The 16601-nt window shown below is 43.0% G+C and overlaps 3 protein-coding genes across 10 annotated transcripts in view; 2 read left to right on the forward strand and 1 right to left on the reverse strand.

Annotated features, from left to right (window-relative positions):
* The window catches only part of LOC135502885 (proton-coupled zinc antiporter SLC30A2-like), a 60557-nt gene extending 59539 nt beyond the window's left edge, over positions 1-1018 (forward strand). For all 8 annotated transcript variants that reach the window (XM_064796059.1, XM_064796060.1, XM_064796065.1 and 5 more), the window contains one exon: positions 280-1018. In XM_064796059.1, coding sequence (XP_064652129.1) covers positions 280-425 — 146 coding nt within the window. In that variant the 3' untranslated portion in view covers positions 426-1018. The remainder of the gene's footprint in view (positions 1-279) is intronic.
* Positions 1019-4221: 3203 nt separating this feature from the next.
* Positions 4222-10453, reverse strand: LOC135503147 (EF-hand domain-containing protein 1-like). Its single transcript, XM_064796535.1, has 8 exons — positions 10309-10453; positions 9195-9567; positions 8492-8856; positions 7722-8063; positions 7104-7244; positions 6469-6854; positions 5929-6121; positions 4222-5346 (listed from the first exon to the last, which is right to left on the reverse strand). Exons 1-8 carry the CDS (start codon positions 10354-10356, stop codon positions 5275-5277), a joined length of 1920 nt encoding a protein of 639 aa, XP_064652605.1. The 5' UTR covers positions 10357-10453; the 3' UTR covers positions 4222-5274.
* A 1278-nt stretch (positions 10454-11731) lies between these two features.
* Positions 11732-16601, forward strand: part of LOC135503149 (gamma-2-syntrophin-like) — a 31112-nt gene continuing 26242 nt past the window's right edge. The window contains exon 1 of the mRNA XM_064796540.1: positions 11732-11824. Within this exon, the coding sequence (XP_064652610.1) occupies positions 11816-11824 (9 nt within the window). The 5' untranslated portion in view covers positions 11732-11815. The remainder of the gene's footprint in view (positions 11825-16601) is intronic.

Consider the following 16601-nt stretch of genomic DNA (forward strand, 5'->3'; position numbering starts at 1 on the left):
GTCTGGGATCCTTTTGCCGACTCACAGATTAACTCCCCCCCGGGCAGGCGATGACATAGTTTACCGCCTTTACTTGCCTCTGTGAAAGGGAATTGGTTTGGCCATCCCTTAGGATAATCTAGTGTTGTGCAACACCACTATCTTTTGGGAAATGTGATCTGGTCACATTCCTGAGTTCAACTATCTTTTGTCAGAACGATATGAAAACACTGTACTATTTTTGAATTTTTTGCTGAATAGATGAATTTTACAATTTACTCAAATTCAATTTGATTTCAGATAAGAAACACAATTCACAGGAAGTCCTCAAGCAGGCGTCGCGGATGGTGCGGCAGCGTTTTAACATTCATGACGTCACGCTCCAAGTCGAGGAATATTGCGACACGATGGAGGCCTGCGACGACTGCAAAGACCCGACCGACTGAGAAAAAAATCGCAAGCGATTTATCAGACTTGTTTTCTCTTATTTATGTGATATTATGGACTTAAATATCGTGCTGCGGCAAGATGTTGTCAGCACATGTTGTCGGTGAATTGTGAGGCGGGAGATTCCTGCCTGAAACGAGGTTGTTGACAGAATGATCATGGGATGCAGGTTTACATTCAAGGAAGGACAAAACAGTGCCATGTGGGGTTTGTGCAAGGGTGGTATGGACTCATAGGCCACAGCGTTGGTGCCATGTGGGGTTTGTGGAAGGGTGGTATGGACTCATAGGCCACAGCGTTGGTGCCATGTGGGGTTTGTGCAAGGGTGGTATGGACTCATAGGCCACAGCGTTGGTGCCATGTGGGGTTTGTGCAAGGGTGGTATGGACTCATAGGCCACAGCGTTGGTGCCATGTGGGGTTTGTGCAAGGGTGGTATGGACTCAGGCCACAGCGTTGGTGCCATGTGGGGTTTGTGCAAGGGTGGTATGGACTCATAGGCCACAGCGTTGGTGCCATGTGGGGTTTGTGCAAGGGTGGTATGGACTCATAGGCCACAGCGTTGGTGCCATGTGGGGTTTGTGCAAGGGTGGTATGGACTCATAGGCCACAGCGTTGGTGCCATGTGGGGTTTGTGCAAGGGTGGTATGGACTCATAGGCCACAGCGTTGGTGCCGTGTGGGGTTTGTGCAAGGGTGGTATGGACTCATAGGCCACAGCGTTGGTGCCATGTGGGGCTTGTGCAAGGGTGGTGTGGACTCATAGGCCACAGCGTTGGTGCCATGTGGGGCTTGTGCAAGGGTGGTGTGGACTCATAGGCCACAGCGTTGGTGCCTTGTGGGGTTTGTGCAAGGGTGGTATGGACTCATAGGCCACAGCGTTGGTGCCATGTGGGGTTTGTGCAAGGGTGGTATGGACTCATAGGCCACAGCGTTGGTGCCATGTGGGGTTTGTGCAAGGGTGGTGTGGACTCATAGGCCACAGCGTTGTTGCCATGTGGGGTTTGTGGAAGGGTGGTATGGACTCCTAGGCCACAGCGTTGGTGCCATGTGGGATTTGTGCAAGGGTGGTATGGACTCATAGGCCACAGCGTTGGTGCCATGTGGGGTTTGTGCAAGGGTGGTATGGACTCATAGGCCACAGCGTTGTTGCCATGTGGGGTTTGTGCAAGGGTGGTATGGACTGAAGGACCACAGCGTGGCAAGGTTGTGTTGTAGTTTTGCCTGGGTGCTTGTAAGCTGCAGATTTCAGTGAGAATCCTGGAAACCATTTCAAACTGTCAACATTTATATGAGGTTAAATGTAAACAGTTTGATCGAGGTCGTAATGTCAAATGGTAAGACCATAAAATTGTACCATTGGTAAAATCAAAAATTAATAGAGGACTAGAAATGGTATCATTAGTAAAATCATTCGTTGATAGAAGGCCATAAAATGGTACCATTGGTAAAATAAAATATATAAGACCATAAAATGGTACCATTTTAAAAATCAAATGTTGATAGAAGACCACAAAATGGTACCATTGATAAGGTCCATGGCAAAGGTCTGACCAAGATGCCACCTCTGATGATGATGATGATGATGATGATGATGATGATGATGATGATGATGAATGAGAATCTGCCTGTTGTAAAGAGATAAGAATAGATAGATTCACTGTGATACTTTCATGACTTATTTCAGGGTATATCTCAAAATTGCTTGATACATGTCACATGCCTATTATGTGGCATCCAGTAATTTTGATATGGCCCCAAATTTGAATTTCTACTTTGCTGTGTGTATAAGCTCTTTAAATCATCTGCTCTGCATGCCAATTGCTGTGAACTGCAAGATTTTCATGCCGTTTTATTTTCTTGCAATTCAGAGAAATTTCTGAAAAAGATTTTTATTTAGACAAACTTTCTTTGGTTTTTCAACAAAAAAATTTGATTTGCCATTTTAATTTTTCACAAATCTGGGTTAATCACAAAATCAATGAAAAAATACGCTGTGAGAATTTAGTGGTTTAATGTATTCTTTGCTACATATGGGGTAGGTTTTCTTAGCACAATGTTAATGGGTAAATTTTATCTTTTAAAAAATGCCTAAATTGTCACAAAATGAGAGAATAAATGAGCTAAATATTTATTTTCATTGTTGATGTCCTACAGTGACTTCCAGATTAAGATAGGTGACCTATTCTGGTATTTACATATAATTACGAAAATATCTGGGTGCAGAAATGAAAATCTAATTATTTTGTGTGTCTTTGACACCAGACAGGGACGAGAAATTTCCAAATTTCCAGTATTTCGTTCTAAGTGTAAGGGCTGCGGGTATGCATTTAATGCGAGTCGTGTACTTATGTAACTAGTCTTCTTCTTCTTCTTGCTGATACTGGAACACAGTCTTCTTAGACGTTTATGTCCAGTCAACTTTGGCGAGATAAACTCTCTATACATACATAAATGTATATTACTATATAAATGGAAGTTCTATTTAAATAAATTGAGGTGCAATGAAAGATGTTTTTCTTTTCTTTGTGAAGTCATTTTCATATCCTGCACCATCTCGTAATAAAAAAGAACGGACCAATGGCACAATATGGTTTTGCACACCCCAATATTTGCACCCCCAATATTTGCGCACCCCAAAATTGTGCACCCCAATATTAGCGCACCCCAATATTAGCGCACCCCAAAATTGTGCACCCCAATATTTGCGCACCCCAAAATTGTGCACCCCAAAATTGCAAACCCTAATATTTGTGCACCCCAAAATTTGCACACCCCAGTATTTGTGCACCCCAATATTTGTGCACCCCAATATTTGCGCACCCCAATATTTGCACAACCAATATTTGCACACCCCAAAATTGTGGTCCCCAATATTTGCGCACCCCAAAGTTGCGCACCCTAATATTTGTGCACCCAATATTCGTGCACCCCAATATTTGTGCACCCCAATATTGTGCACCCCAATATCTGTCTTTCCTTCACCAGAATCAAATCGGTGTGCCTCTTAACAGTTCGTTCTCCTTGGAGCTTCTCCTCATAGTCCCTTTGTTACAGGATACGGAGGCTGAAGATTCTCTGTAGTAGAGGCTGCCCCTAAAGTTTGTTGCTCAATGATGTTGGCTAATGAAGTTCACATCAATGAACTTATTGGCGTTGAGAGCAATGGAGATGAAAACCAAACCATCAAAACATCTTCTGGAACCTAAGCGGACACCTCAATGTGATTTACACTGATTTTTTTTGTCTGGAATGAAATTGGGATACCCCTCTATTAGATAAATAGAGGTTCTACTGGGTGTTTTTTGTGCCACTGCGGTTGAGCACTTATTGGATTTAGCCTTGGTCTTCAGCCAGGGAGAGTACTCCGTCTCCACTGTCCTCCAGGGCAAGATGTTTTACTTGGTTTGTTGTGGCACTAGGCTGGCCTACCATAAACAGAACGGCACCGATCAAAGTCATGGACTATCGGCAGCCTGCCATGTGGCACTGGCTGTCACTCGAGTATGTGGTTTTGTCAAGTGATGTCAGCAACGTGTCTCCAATGTAAATGGACATGAATCCAAACGGGATATTTTCAACAACGGCTCTGATGGAGGCCATTAAACCGGATATGGTATTGGCACATACTTTGTTCTGAATTGAAACATCCTCATTACAGAGGTCAATTTGAATGGAAATGACAGGCTTGGGACCAAAACCAGTCTCTTTATTAAAGAGGGTGTCCTTAATGGAGAGGTGTCCGCTAAGAGATGTACCACTGACATGTTCAGGCCGAGAATCAACAGAAGACAAAATAAAACATATGTCTTTATTTATATTTAAATACACAGTCTCCACAGGCAGGGCTTTGCAAACTTTAGGAGAATGCCTCAAGACACTCGCTGTGGAGAATGCAATGTTACAGAAATAAAACAATTATATACAACTACAGTGACAACCAGAAAACCCTCATAAAAGGGGTCAATTTTAACCCTTGCAGTAATACCAGAGGCGAGAAAAAGGGTCAAATTTGAATTTTCGGCAAAAAATCGTCATGAAAAATATTTGAGGTGATGGTGGACGCAATAAATATCTACACAACATCTGTCTTGAACAAGTTTTTAAACAACCAGAGGCCTATTTTTCACCTCATGTCGAACAACCTAATAGGCCTTTTTCTCAAACCTACCCACAAAATGTGATCTCTTCGAATATCGATGGCAATACAAGAGCAAACAGTAGTGCGGGCATTTCACAAGACAATTCTGTGACAATAATATTCTGATCAAACATGGACTTTAAAATGTTTAGGGTGACGAACAAAAATTACTAGTAAAGCAACGAAAAATTAATTGCCTTGACCGGTGTGAACAATGATCTTTGGGTTCCATGCAGGCCAAGGCAACTTAGATAATCAAGTACTTCTTTCAGTCTCAGTTCATAGAGCCAGCACAGCAATTTTTGGGTGTCGCTGTATTTAAAAAGTAAACAAGTCCTTGTGCGCAGCATTTCGTGAATTTGTGCGCAATATTTTCGATTAGAAATACTTTTACATCAGACAGAAATAAGTACACATGCACAAGTTGAATCAATGCAACGAATAGGGATCATGTAATATTGTGCTCACATGTATAGTATACCCCCAAAACCTTTATTTCAATAGAGGGGCTTAAAAACTTGAAATATCACAGCTCTGACACATAACAATATAAATATCTCTAAAATACGACAGCTTTTAATTTTTGATGGAACATAGATCTGAAATTTCACCGATAGGACGTAATCTCATTCGGACGGATGACGACATTAAGTTGATTTCTGCCGATGTTTACAATGTTTCTGAATGATGGCAGCGATTTGAAAATAGTCTAAGTGCTCTCGAAGAATTTCCTGAACTGCTCCAAGTCGATCTTTCCATCGGATCCACATTCGTTTACGATCTGAAAAGAGATTGAGAAATTCATAAGACGGGGTTGAAACGGAGGAAGGATCATCTAGCCAGGGAAACTCGGTGAGTAGGTTTGCAAAATTTGTGAGAATATCAGAAAACAGTCATATCAAATCTGACTTGCCATCAAATTGTTCATGTTTTTGGACATACAGTAGAACCTCTCTACTAAGGATGCCCTCGAGACTGACAAGTGCTGTCCTTAATAGAGAGGTGTCCTGATTAGAGAGGTCAAATTGAATGGAAACAACCAATTTGGGACCAAAACTAGTGTCCTTAATAGAGAGGTTGTCCTTAATAGGGAGGTGTCCGCTAAGGGAGGTCCTACTGTACTAAGTGTCAAATCCATAAAATGTAGTAATCTACATGTTTTGAAATGTGCATTCGTGAACCAAGTCTGTACTGTGTAGCCATCTATATTTCATCCACCAAACTATCCACACTCCACCTCATCAGCATTTGACTGCTGAGTTGTTTGATTGATTAGGATGCTGGCCTCTCAGTAGACGGCCCAAGAGGTGAGGCAAACCAGCCAAGGCAGATCACGCAATTGGGAATCTCCCAGGAAACTCACCATATCTATAACATCATCGTCTGCGGGCAACTGCAGGCGAAGGCACATATCTTTCAGATGAGTACCGTCGACGTAACCTTGACGATCGGAGTTGTACCTCAGGAACATCTCGTCGATACGGTTCTTGTCCGTGATCACCATCTTCTTCAGCTGACCTTTGACCTCTGCGCATAACCTTTCAAGGTCACCAGGCCTAAAAAAGGAAACAAGAAGCACTTTAACATATACCAATCCACCAATAATAACAGGTCACGGTGATTTCAATCACTCGTTCGCGACACTTTACATTCAGAATTTGGGTAAGAGGGCATAGCCTCCCAGTAGTCACCAAAATATATGGATTATGGCTGAGAAAAAATGTCATTTTGCCCCCCTGACCAAAAAGCTAGCCATAAGCCTGATGGAAAGCCAACTTCAGACTGGTACAACCATGTAGGTCTATTTCTGGTGTCATCTAAACTGTCAATCAACTGTGCATGTGTGATGCATCTGGCAGATTTTTCCAGTTGTGAAATTCCTGAGGTTGAAAACTAAACTCACGTTCGCCTGATCTTCATGGGTGCTCCTTTGATGACGTCCTTCCTGGTCATTCCCGCGCTGAGCACGTCACGCAGCGACTGGATCGTGTCGGGACTGAATTGATCCTTGTGCTCCTCCATATACTTCAAAACGTAAACATCGGCCGACTGAACGATGAATCGATGATTAAAGATCGTAATCATCTCGCCAACTTTGAAATCGTTAGGCCCGTAGTATCTCGGGTTCTCGATGGTGCTTTCTGGGCGGGCACACCGCGTCTTTTCTAAGAATTTCCCGCCGATGATGCCAGAGTTTCTGACTTGGGGTTCGTAGACTGACATCATGTCGTCAGCAAGATGGTATGAGATGATGAAGCGTCGGCCCTTGTCCTCCGGTTTCACGGAATCCTGTAAACATATATATCCATGGCAAATTGAATGGATCAAATTTTCGAAGTCAAAGTCTGGGTAAGGTAAGGAGGTACAGTTATATAACTTTTAACTTCAACAGCTTTGATCAAATGTCCCCAAATTAGAAATCAGAATAGCAAAAATACTGTCTCCAAAATAGGCTTAGAGATAACAAAGTGTAAAGGTGTACAAGTGTTTGAAAGGCCTGCCTTCCATTCCTTGTTAGTAAACAAGATCTAAACTCACCATGATTGCGCCAAATCTCAGGATGCTGTGGTCATTCTCGAGCATCTTAATAAAGTCTTTCTTCGGAGGCTGCGGGATTAGCGACAGGCAAGACTGCATCGAATCCTCGATCGAGCCGTAGCCATTGTACGGGGGCAGTTCCTGAAAGAAGAACGAATGTGAAAAATGAGCAAAATTGAATGAGGGGAGGGAGGGGGTACCCGTTTTACTTTTGTTGCGATTCCTGACGTTGACAAGCACTTTTGGCAATCCTGATGCAATTTTCTGGCCTCCGGAATTCCCCTTGGCCTTAAATAAGGGTGCCTATCAAAAAAAACCTTGTCTTAGAAGGAATAGAAGTTGAATACATACAAGGCAGTGAGAACCAGTCAGTCTTCTAAGTGACAATTTGGTAAAAATGTGTTAAGTTAGCAACCTCCGTCACTGAATACTTTTTCCTCACAGAGGCTTATTTAATTGATGTAGCGTGATCCGTTTACTCATAGATGGCCGCACTCCACTTCCTTTATCAATGAAATATCAGAACACGAGGACCCAGACCCAGCCAATCTTTCCCAGAACTTGTCACTTAGTAGATTCTGGTTCTCACCGCTTCAACATTGCATCAAAACAACATACCATCTTTGCCATCGCCTCAGCCTTTGTCCTCACGTCAATGGGGTCCACCGACGTCACGCCGAAATGAGTGTGATAGAACGCCATCGTGAATTTATCCCAATCGTAAATCAAAACGCGCCGATTGTAAAGCTGGACGGTATTACCGATCATAAAGTCTCTAGCGGTGAAATATTCCTTGATTTCGCTGTCGGTGTATTCCATGACGATGGCGGGGAATGATGAGTCGACCTTTTCACGGTTTTTCGGTACTTTGTGGCGGGTGATGAGGATAGGGAAGGGATCACGGCCGTCGTTGGGTGTGTGGACTTCGCGGACCTCTAACGTGTCGTCAACAAGGTAATACTAGAAAGAGGAGGTAAACCTAATTAGACTAAGTCAAGTATTGGCTTCCATGATAGAGTTTTAAAAACTTGTAAAGACTTGGACGCGGAGAAATCTTAAATATTTGGCCTGAAAAAAAACTGTCAGCGTCGTGCACTTTCAATAACCAGGCTTGCACTAATTCCCTTGACTTCTAATCTAAATCAAAGTAAGAAGTTAAAGAATACTAAATTCACAGGTCAAGTTGAGCCACCTTTGAGGAGTTTGGCTTGAATTTATAATTTCGTATTGTCTTGCATATGAAGTTCTTCCACTTAATAGATTTTTTCTGAAATTTTACTTTCAGACGAACGACAACAAACAAGTGCTGCCATCTTTCAGGAACTTCGAAACAAAGAGACAATTTTAAACATACATGAATGAACCGAGCAGGTGCACACAATACTTACATGAATTACAATTGGCCTAATTTCTCCGAACATGCTATCCCTGTCGTCCCACAAGGCATAGAATCTCAGTACTTTTCGGTCAAGTTCCAAAAACTGTCGCAGCTTATCGAATGCAGATGGCGTTGCGAAAGTTTTCAGAGCAGCGGCTTCGGTTCTCTGTCCGATGTAAGGATCCTCCTCCAGAGTTTCCGACGGGTTGACGATGATACCTTCACTCTCGAGGAAATCTGTCGTAAACTTGTCACAGTCGGTGATGCGGAAAACCTTGCCGTAGAAGACAACGTTTACGCCGAGGTTGAGGTCTTTCCATACCCAGTGGTCACCTTCATCATTTTTGGGAAGTCGCTGTCTCTTGATGAGTTTACCTGTTTAATTGTTTTAAGAACACCAGATTATTATAACTTTTAAAAACTTTTTTACGTGATGGGTCTGCCCTCGTCTGCTGACAATGCTGTTGTGACTGATGGGGTGTCAAATCTCTCTCATGAGAAGAGAATATACATGGATCAAGCTCATACAAGAAAGTTTTTAGTTTTTTCACCGTAGAAGGTTCAACCATCAGTATTTCCGGCAATGTAATATTCAAGTGGGTGTTTGAGAACTTTCAAATCTCTTCTTGCCGGTTTTTTTTGGCTGAAACGTGTTAACCCCCTACAGCTGTTGCTGACAAGTTAGTAAGATCCCTCATTAAACAACAACTTACCTTGTGGCATTCCAGAGTTTTCCACAACCGGTTCGACAACTGAGATGCTGTCATCCTCAAGATAGTAGTAAATATTGACTGGTCGCACCCTGTAGTGCTCCTTTGGTGACTCGTGGACCGTTTGTTTGAAGTAGGCGTTGAATTTCAACACCTTTTTGTCCCAGGCAACATGGGCCGGAACAAAGTCCTCTGGTGGGGCTTGCTTGGCTTGGCCGTAGGTCAGTGTTGGGCGGAAATTTGCTAGGTCGTCGAGATCTTTTTCGCTGAGCTGGTTATATGGGATCGGAACGCCACCAATGCCCTTTTCTGGACGGGTTGGGATGGAGTAACCATTCTTGTAGCCAAGAGTGTGTGATCTGTGGTAACGCCCTTTCTGAAAATAGAACATTTGATTGCTATGATTGTAATTGTAATGACATACACATCCAGCTTTAAAGTCTGACTTCAAGCCACACACTTAATTTCTTGAACTAATGAACCTCACAAGTCATATACTTCATAATTGAGACAAGCCAGGTAATAAATATTGGCATATTTAAACTAAGGCATGTAAGGGGCAAATTTTGATTATGCTTCACATTAAAAAAACCACAACAATCTTGCATTTTTATACAACTACTTGTCTTCCAAAGTCTTGGCCTATGGACTTGACTTCTTTAGGAAGGGCAATCTGTGTAAATTATTGTTAGTCGCCCATCGGTAGACTATCAGTAGGCCCTGCGTCGACCATGGACGGCCCCTGCCAACATGTCCATTGTCCTATCATAATTATCAATCATCATGCTAGCAGCTATCTATGCCAGAATCACTTCGCAGCACTTTCGTCCGTCCATCCATGCCATGATTAAACATTACAATGGAGGCTATTCAGTAGTTGTAGGGCAAAATCTAATAAGGATGGGGGATCTGTAATCTTACGAGCTCGGGCGGATCAAAAAACGGAGGTGTAATGTGTAGGCTACACCATGTGTGCATGCATGCTCTATGCATTGCTGAAACAGTCATAGCATAGTGATGCCCGAAGTCTGATCCTGAATTTTTGTAGTTTTGACAACCTGCTGAAAATGATCAAATTTACAATCAAAACAACATAGTCTACGAGTATTTATCTTACCGTTGGGTCCGTGAACGAGTTCCCTGGTAGGAAAGGAAGACCATCCATCTTTGGAATGTGTTTTTTTATGCCAGGAGGATGAAATAACTGGCCGATTTGCTTATTTTGTACACAGCCTGTGGATGGATTGTGTGGTTGCCTGGCGTTGCTATGAACACAATCTTGAGCGACAACCATCAGCGCCACCTTTACGAATTGATCTGTGCGAGGGTAGCTGGCCGAGTGCCGATCTGGTATAAATCGGTTAATTCCGTAGTACAGGCATCTTGACCACCAAGGGATTGCATATAACCTGTTATCTGCTTGTGCTGGCCCTATATCTTTTTGTATTGTACTCTGACAAGTATTTTTTTATAAAGAAAAAAACAAGGGAGATTTGGGAATGGAAACTTGACAGACCATATAATTTATAGTCATCTCAGGTGAGGCCGGTAGGAATTCACATGTCATCATGGCTATCTGAGCACTGTCGTATGAACGGCCACTCAACGTCTTGCTCAGGTGTGTTATATATATATATATATATATATAAACTACCTAAGTCACCTTTGTTTGATTTAGGCAAGGTAAATCCCTCTAGCCTGGTCTAGTAGGAATGATGCCACCACTACATACTCCCCCCTGGTCGGGAAAGTTGTGTCCTCACAACCGGGTTCTTCCGTGATACGAAGGGTTAATTCATTATCCAAAGACACACCAGCATCTAAACAAATTATTAGTACCCTTTTACCACGTTGGGCGCCAAATGCTACGCTCTGCTACCTTGACCAGAGGAAAAACATCAAGGTCCAACCGGGGATTGAACCCGGGACCTCTCGCTTATAAGGCCATCACTCCACCGACTGAGCTAAAGGGATGTTTTTCCTCTGTTACATTTGGCGCCCAACGTGGTAAAAGGGTACTAATAATTTGTTTAGATGCTGGTGTGTCTTTGGATAATGAATTAACCCTTTGTATCACGGAAGAACCTGGTTGTGAGGACACAACTTTCCCCGGGGGGAGTATGTAGTGGTGGCATCATTCCTACTAGCCCAGGCCAGAGGGAAATTCCCTTTAGCTCAGTCGGTAGAGTGATGGCCTCACAAGCGAGAGGTCCCGGGTTCAATCCCCGTTTGGACCTTGATGTTTTTCCTCTGTTACATATAAAAGGTGTTATAAACTTTTGCGGAGTTGGCTTTCCATAGATCAATCCATCGTGGCGAAAAACAGATAAATTTGGTTTCCATAGTTTAACAACAATGTACGATATCGGAATTGTTTGAAATTGCCAAAAAATTACAAATATTGCAATACGTTATAAATTTGTTGCGTATTTTGATTTGATTACAACATAATCGAACTGGTCACCGAAATCAACGAGCGAATCAATTAAATTACCAGCCCTCTATCGTCAGACGATGAAACTGAAATCATTATTTATGTTGGAAAATTCAGAATGTGAAGACAAACAAATCTCGAATTTGTCGCGGATTTTTGTCGAAACCCCGTTATCAATATCAAAGCAATTATGCGTGAGGTAAGAATTTGTATTTCTCTTTGCAGTGAACCCATTTTCTTCCAGTATTTTTATCCCAATTTTTTTTCTACAGCATTTCTTTCCAGACGGTTTCTGCAACCACTTGTCATCCTTGGATTCTGCCTGTAGCATCTTTTCAAAATGATGTCATTTTCCCCAGAATAATTTTCTTTTTCAGACAGAGACATTGTTATCCTAATCATATTCTTATCTTGCATCAGTACTCTGTAAAATATATAAGATTTGATACTACATTTTCGCGCTTGATATAATGCATATGACCTTTTTTCTAACTAGTTTATTTCAGCCTCTGTTTATTTCAGCATTGAAAATTGCACCTGTCTTAGTCACCAAGCACATCATGCGTTGTCAAGGGTGGAATGGTCAGCCACTTAGGCCCCATGAAAAAATGTTAGTTTATCATCTTAACCCGTATCACTTCTTTCTTTGAAATCTCAAATTTGTATAAAATGGTTGCAGCGTCAAAAGCAGCAAACCAAATATATTAGAATGTACTTTGAGGCAGCTTTGTAACAAAGCTGAAGAAATTAGTGTGATATGTTGACGTTGGTCAGTTTTGAAGCTACTAATAGTTTGGTTAATCTATCTTTGTAATACCACGTTTTAGATGAAAGCCTTGGAGATAAGTGTGGGAGCAAGCTATGGGCCTTCCTAGATTTGTCACTGTACTGATCTCTGGCTGTTGTCACTCAAAGACAAAGTGTACCCCGGCCCAATGATGCCAATGGTGCACGCCTAGAATAAGCTGCGCACTGGGGGCTAATGGGTGGCTTATGGGTGAAGGTGTCAGGCCAAAATCTGACTTTGGTCAATGTGTTCAAAGGGTGTCAGGGAGGAAGGCATGAGAATTTCAGCCCCAAGTAGAAGACATTATGTTTTTCCATAAAAACAGATGCAGGGATGTTCAACTAGAAGGAAATGTGTAGTTTTCAGATAGTATATGCAGCCCAAATTCTTCAAAGTGCTCATTTGGACTCATTTAGCACAGGTCAAATACACACTCTTTCTTCTTTTTCTATCCCTAAATCATAGAAACAAGTACAAATTGATGAACCATTTTTGCAAAATGAAGTTAATTTAGTTCAGGTGCCGGTAATTGGGCTCCAATTATCGATAATATACCAAACATGTTACAGCAGAGCTGCCAATTGCCAGCAAATTATGCCTCGTCTAGTTGCAGTGTTCTCCAAAAGGGCACTTGTCATGGCGTCCCACCCTACCTTGGCAGCTTACTGAATAGTACCCCCAGGTATATGGCACGGCTTAACCCGCTGGCGATGAGGGAATTCCTTTATGGCCCAGTGGTTGGCGCGTTGGCCCCAGAGTGGAAGTTAAGCAACGTTGAGCGTGGTCAACCTTTGGATTGGTGACCGGCGCGCACAATACACTTACCACTCTACCTTAGATGCAGCCACCCTACCTTGCTCTAGACTCCTACCATTGATTGCTGGCCATCCTTTCCACAACCATCCTAGCCTTTTATGTTAAGGCCGTCCCAAACATATGTCTGGACAATATCTGTGATTCTAGTTTTGTCACCAAGGGTTAAAGTAGGTGATTTATGTCGACTACCAATCGTCTGGCTGACCGAGTGAAAGTGAGCCACGCATACTTAATACGCCTCATATCCGTTAAAGAGGTCCTCGTCGTCCTGAAGTAGATATTGGCAGATCAATGTGGCCTTACTTCATATCAATTCCATTCCGCCCGGAAAAAAGTGGTGTGTTTTGGCCTGCTAGTGCTATGCTAACTCAGGCTTAACCCTTTCCCTCTGGGTAACGTGATGACGTACATGGTACGTCATGTACATGGCCCCATGACGTACGGATGATGTACCGAGCACGTCGTGCCCTACTAAACTTTCAATTCACCAGCATTTGCTTCTCCAAAGATGCAAAATGCTCGCGGGGAATATTAGTTTCATCCTAATAAGTATAGATGGCGTAACTTTGGTTCAGACAGATAGGTCATGACCACTGCATTTAGTATTTGGTTTCTCCGCTCAGAGAACCGGCCATTTAAAACTTCTAAAATGGCGGCGACAACTGAAACGTCTTCACAGTAACGTTTTGCGATATCGTCATGTGCAACCTGTCATTGCCTCGGTAAGTCGGATATCGTAGAGAAACCAGTCAATTCCGCTACATCTGTGGCGGATAAACTCGATTGGCAATATCGTCATGAAACCCATAAGCCGGATGGGTGATTCAAAACCATCAGTCGTCTCCTCTATATCCCACAGGCGATTATCTCTTCTGCTTCTAAGAACCGGCTGTCAATGTTACAGTGCCCAGACTACTAAACTGCCTCAATAATCGCGATAGCTTTCGTCTAGTTGGTATATTGGGATATCTACACCAGGGTTCAGTTGTTTTGAACATTGTGCTACTTCTGTATTTCTTCTTCTTCTTCTTTTTCTTCTTAGCTACAGGACCAGACATATGCCTGTTATAAACCTGGATGTCATCTTTTGTTCCTTCCTTGATCCCCAGAGCTTTGTCTCCACTGATGCACTGTATGGCCATGTTGGCCAGTCTCAGTGTCCCAGAGTGGGCAGTTCTGGAGCATCGCAAGAGGATCGCACTGTAAGAACCAGGCCTATGTCTCTAATAACCTGTCATCTCTTGTTCCTCCCCTGATCCCCAGAGCTTAGTCTCCAATGATGCACCGTATGGCCATGTGGCCAGTCTCTTAGTGTCCCAGAGTGGGCAGTTCTGGAGCATCGCAAGAGGATCGTACTGTAAGAACCAGGCCTATGTCTCTAATAAACCTGTCATCTCTTGTTCCTCCCTTGATCCCCAGAGCTTTGTCTCAATCGATGCGCCGTATGGCCATGTGGCCAGTCTCTAAGTGTCCCAGAGTGGGCAGTTCTGGAGCATCGCAAGAGGATCGCACTGTAAGAACCAGGCCTATGTCTCTAATAAACCTGTCATCTCTTGTTCCTTCCTTGATCCACAGAGCTTTGTCTCCATTGATACACTGTATGGCCATGTTGGCCAGTCTCAGTGTCCCAGAGTGGGCAGTTGTGGAGCATCGCAAGAGGATCGCACTGTAAGAACCAGGCCTATGTCTCTAAATAAACCTGTCATCTCTTGTTCCTCCCCTGATCCACAGAGCTTTGTCTCAATCGATGCACCGTATGGCCATGTGGCCAGTCTCTTAGTGTCCCAGAGTGGGCAGTTCTGGAACATCGCAAGAGGATCGCACTGTAAGAACCAGGCCTATGTCTCTAATAAACCTGTCATCTCTTGTTCCTCCCTTGATCCCCAGAGCTTTGTCTCCACTGATGCACTGTATGGCCATGTGGCCAGTCTCTTGGTGTCCCAGAGTGGGCAGTTCTGGAGCATCGCAAGAGGATCGCACTGTAAGAACCAGGCCAATGTCTCTAATAAACCTGTCATCTCTTGTTCCTCCCTTGATCCCCAGAGCTTGGTCTCCACTGATGCAACGTATGGCCATTTGGCAAGTCTCTTGGTGTCCCAGAGTGGGCAGTTCTGGAGATCATGCTCTGTTACATCTGGTGTGTTCGGGGCTGTTCATCATCTTGAGATGGGCTTTAAGTCTGCAGTGCCCAGTCCTGGAATGAAAGATGCTGGACGCCTACTGGCGCCGAACCATAGTGGCTCATAAAAATCCTCATCTCGCCTTGGATGAGGAAATCTCCCTGGGGAAAGCGAATGCTGATAAGGATGATATATATTAGAAGATTTATCTTGTTTATATGGTGTAATAGGCCATCTTTGCATGTTTGAGTCATCTACTTCACCCTGGCCTTTATATATGACCAGCAGCCTTTAATCTTCTTACAGTGGCCTTTAATCTATTGCTACACAGCCTTTAATCCAGAATGATATTTACATGATATTTATGCTGCCCTTATCTCGAATATCATTGGTCTAAACTTTCACAGTGTGTTTTTACCACCCACGTAGAAAATATATATATGTAAAAGAGAAAGCTTTAATCTTGTGATGTTCTTGGGGATAGCTTGCTGTGGTATTTCGTCTGAAAGGTCACCAAAGACTCTGCAAAGGAAAGGCCAAAATGATATCAACTTCGTATAATACTCTAGTTCCAACGATGTAAGACCATTTCTTAATATTCAATTCAGTGTTAGTTTACTTGGATACTGCTCAAATGGTTTGATGGCAATCGACTTGGCTTGACATTGGGTCATTGTTGGGACAACTCTGCGTAGGGTGATAATGGAAATCATATGACTTTGAATATCATCATTTGATCTTATTATATTGTACACTGTATGAAGAGAACACGTTCGTCTACCGGCTCCTAGAGGGTTAAACACAATAAAGAAGTACGCGTTACCCGACCCAAACTTAGCAACTAACTACTTATCGACCAATGATATTTTTTCAATATTGCCGACGTGATTTCATTAACCACCCTGTGGGTTGTCGTGAACTTTCGCCACAGAGTTTGATTATCGTATATTTATATTTTACTGCTTAGTTGCGTTTTGTTGGATGCTGCGTGGTGTGGTTGAGGTCTTCATTAGTGGATGTGATTCATGGTATGGTGCTCTATCAGTAGCACCAGGGATTCTTATGAGGTGGCTCATATTTAGCATCATTCATTGTCATTGGTTGCTGTGAAATGCAGTGTTTGGACTTCGGAGAAAGTTGGACTTGGAGAGAGTTGGCCTCTGAGAAAGTTAGACTTGGAGGAAGTTGGACTGAGTTGGACTTGGAGGGAGTTGGACTTGGAGAGAGTTGGACTTGAAGAGAGTTGGACTTGA

Source organism: Lineus longissimus, chromosome 19 (assembly GCF_910592395.1).
Source record: "Lineus longissimus chromosome 19, tnLinLong1.2, whole genome shotgun sequence".
Lineage (NCBI taxonomy): Eukaryota > Metazoa > Nemertea > Pilidiophora > Heteronemertea > Lineidae > Lineus > Lineus longissimus.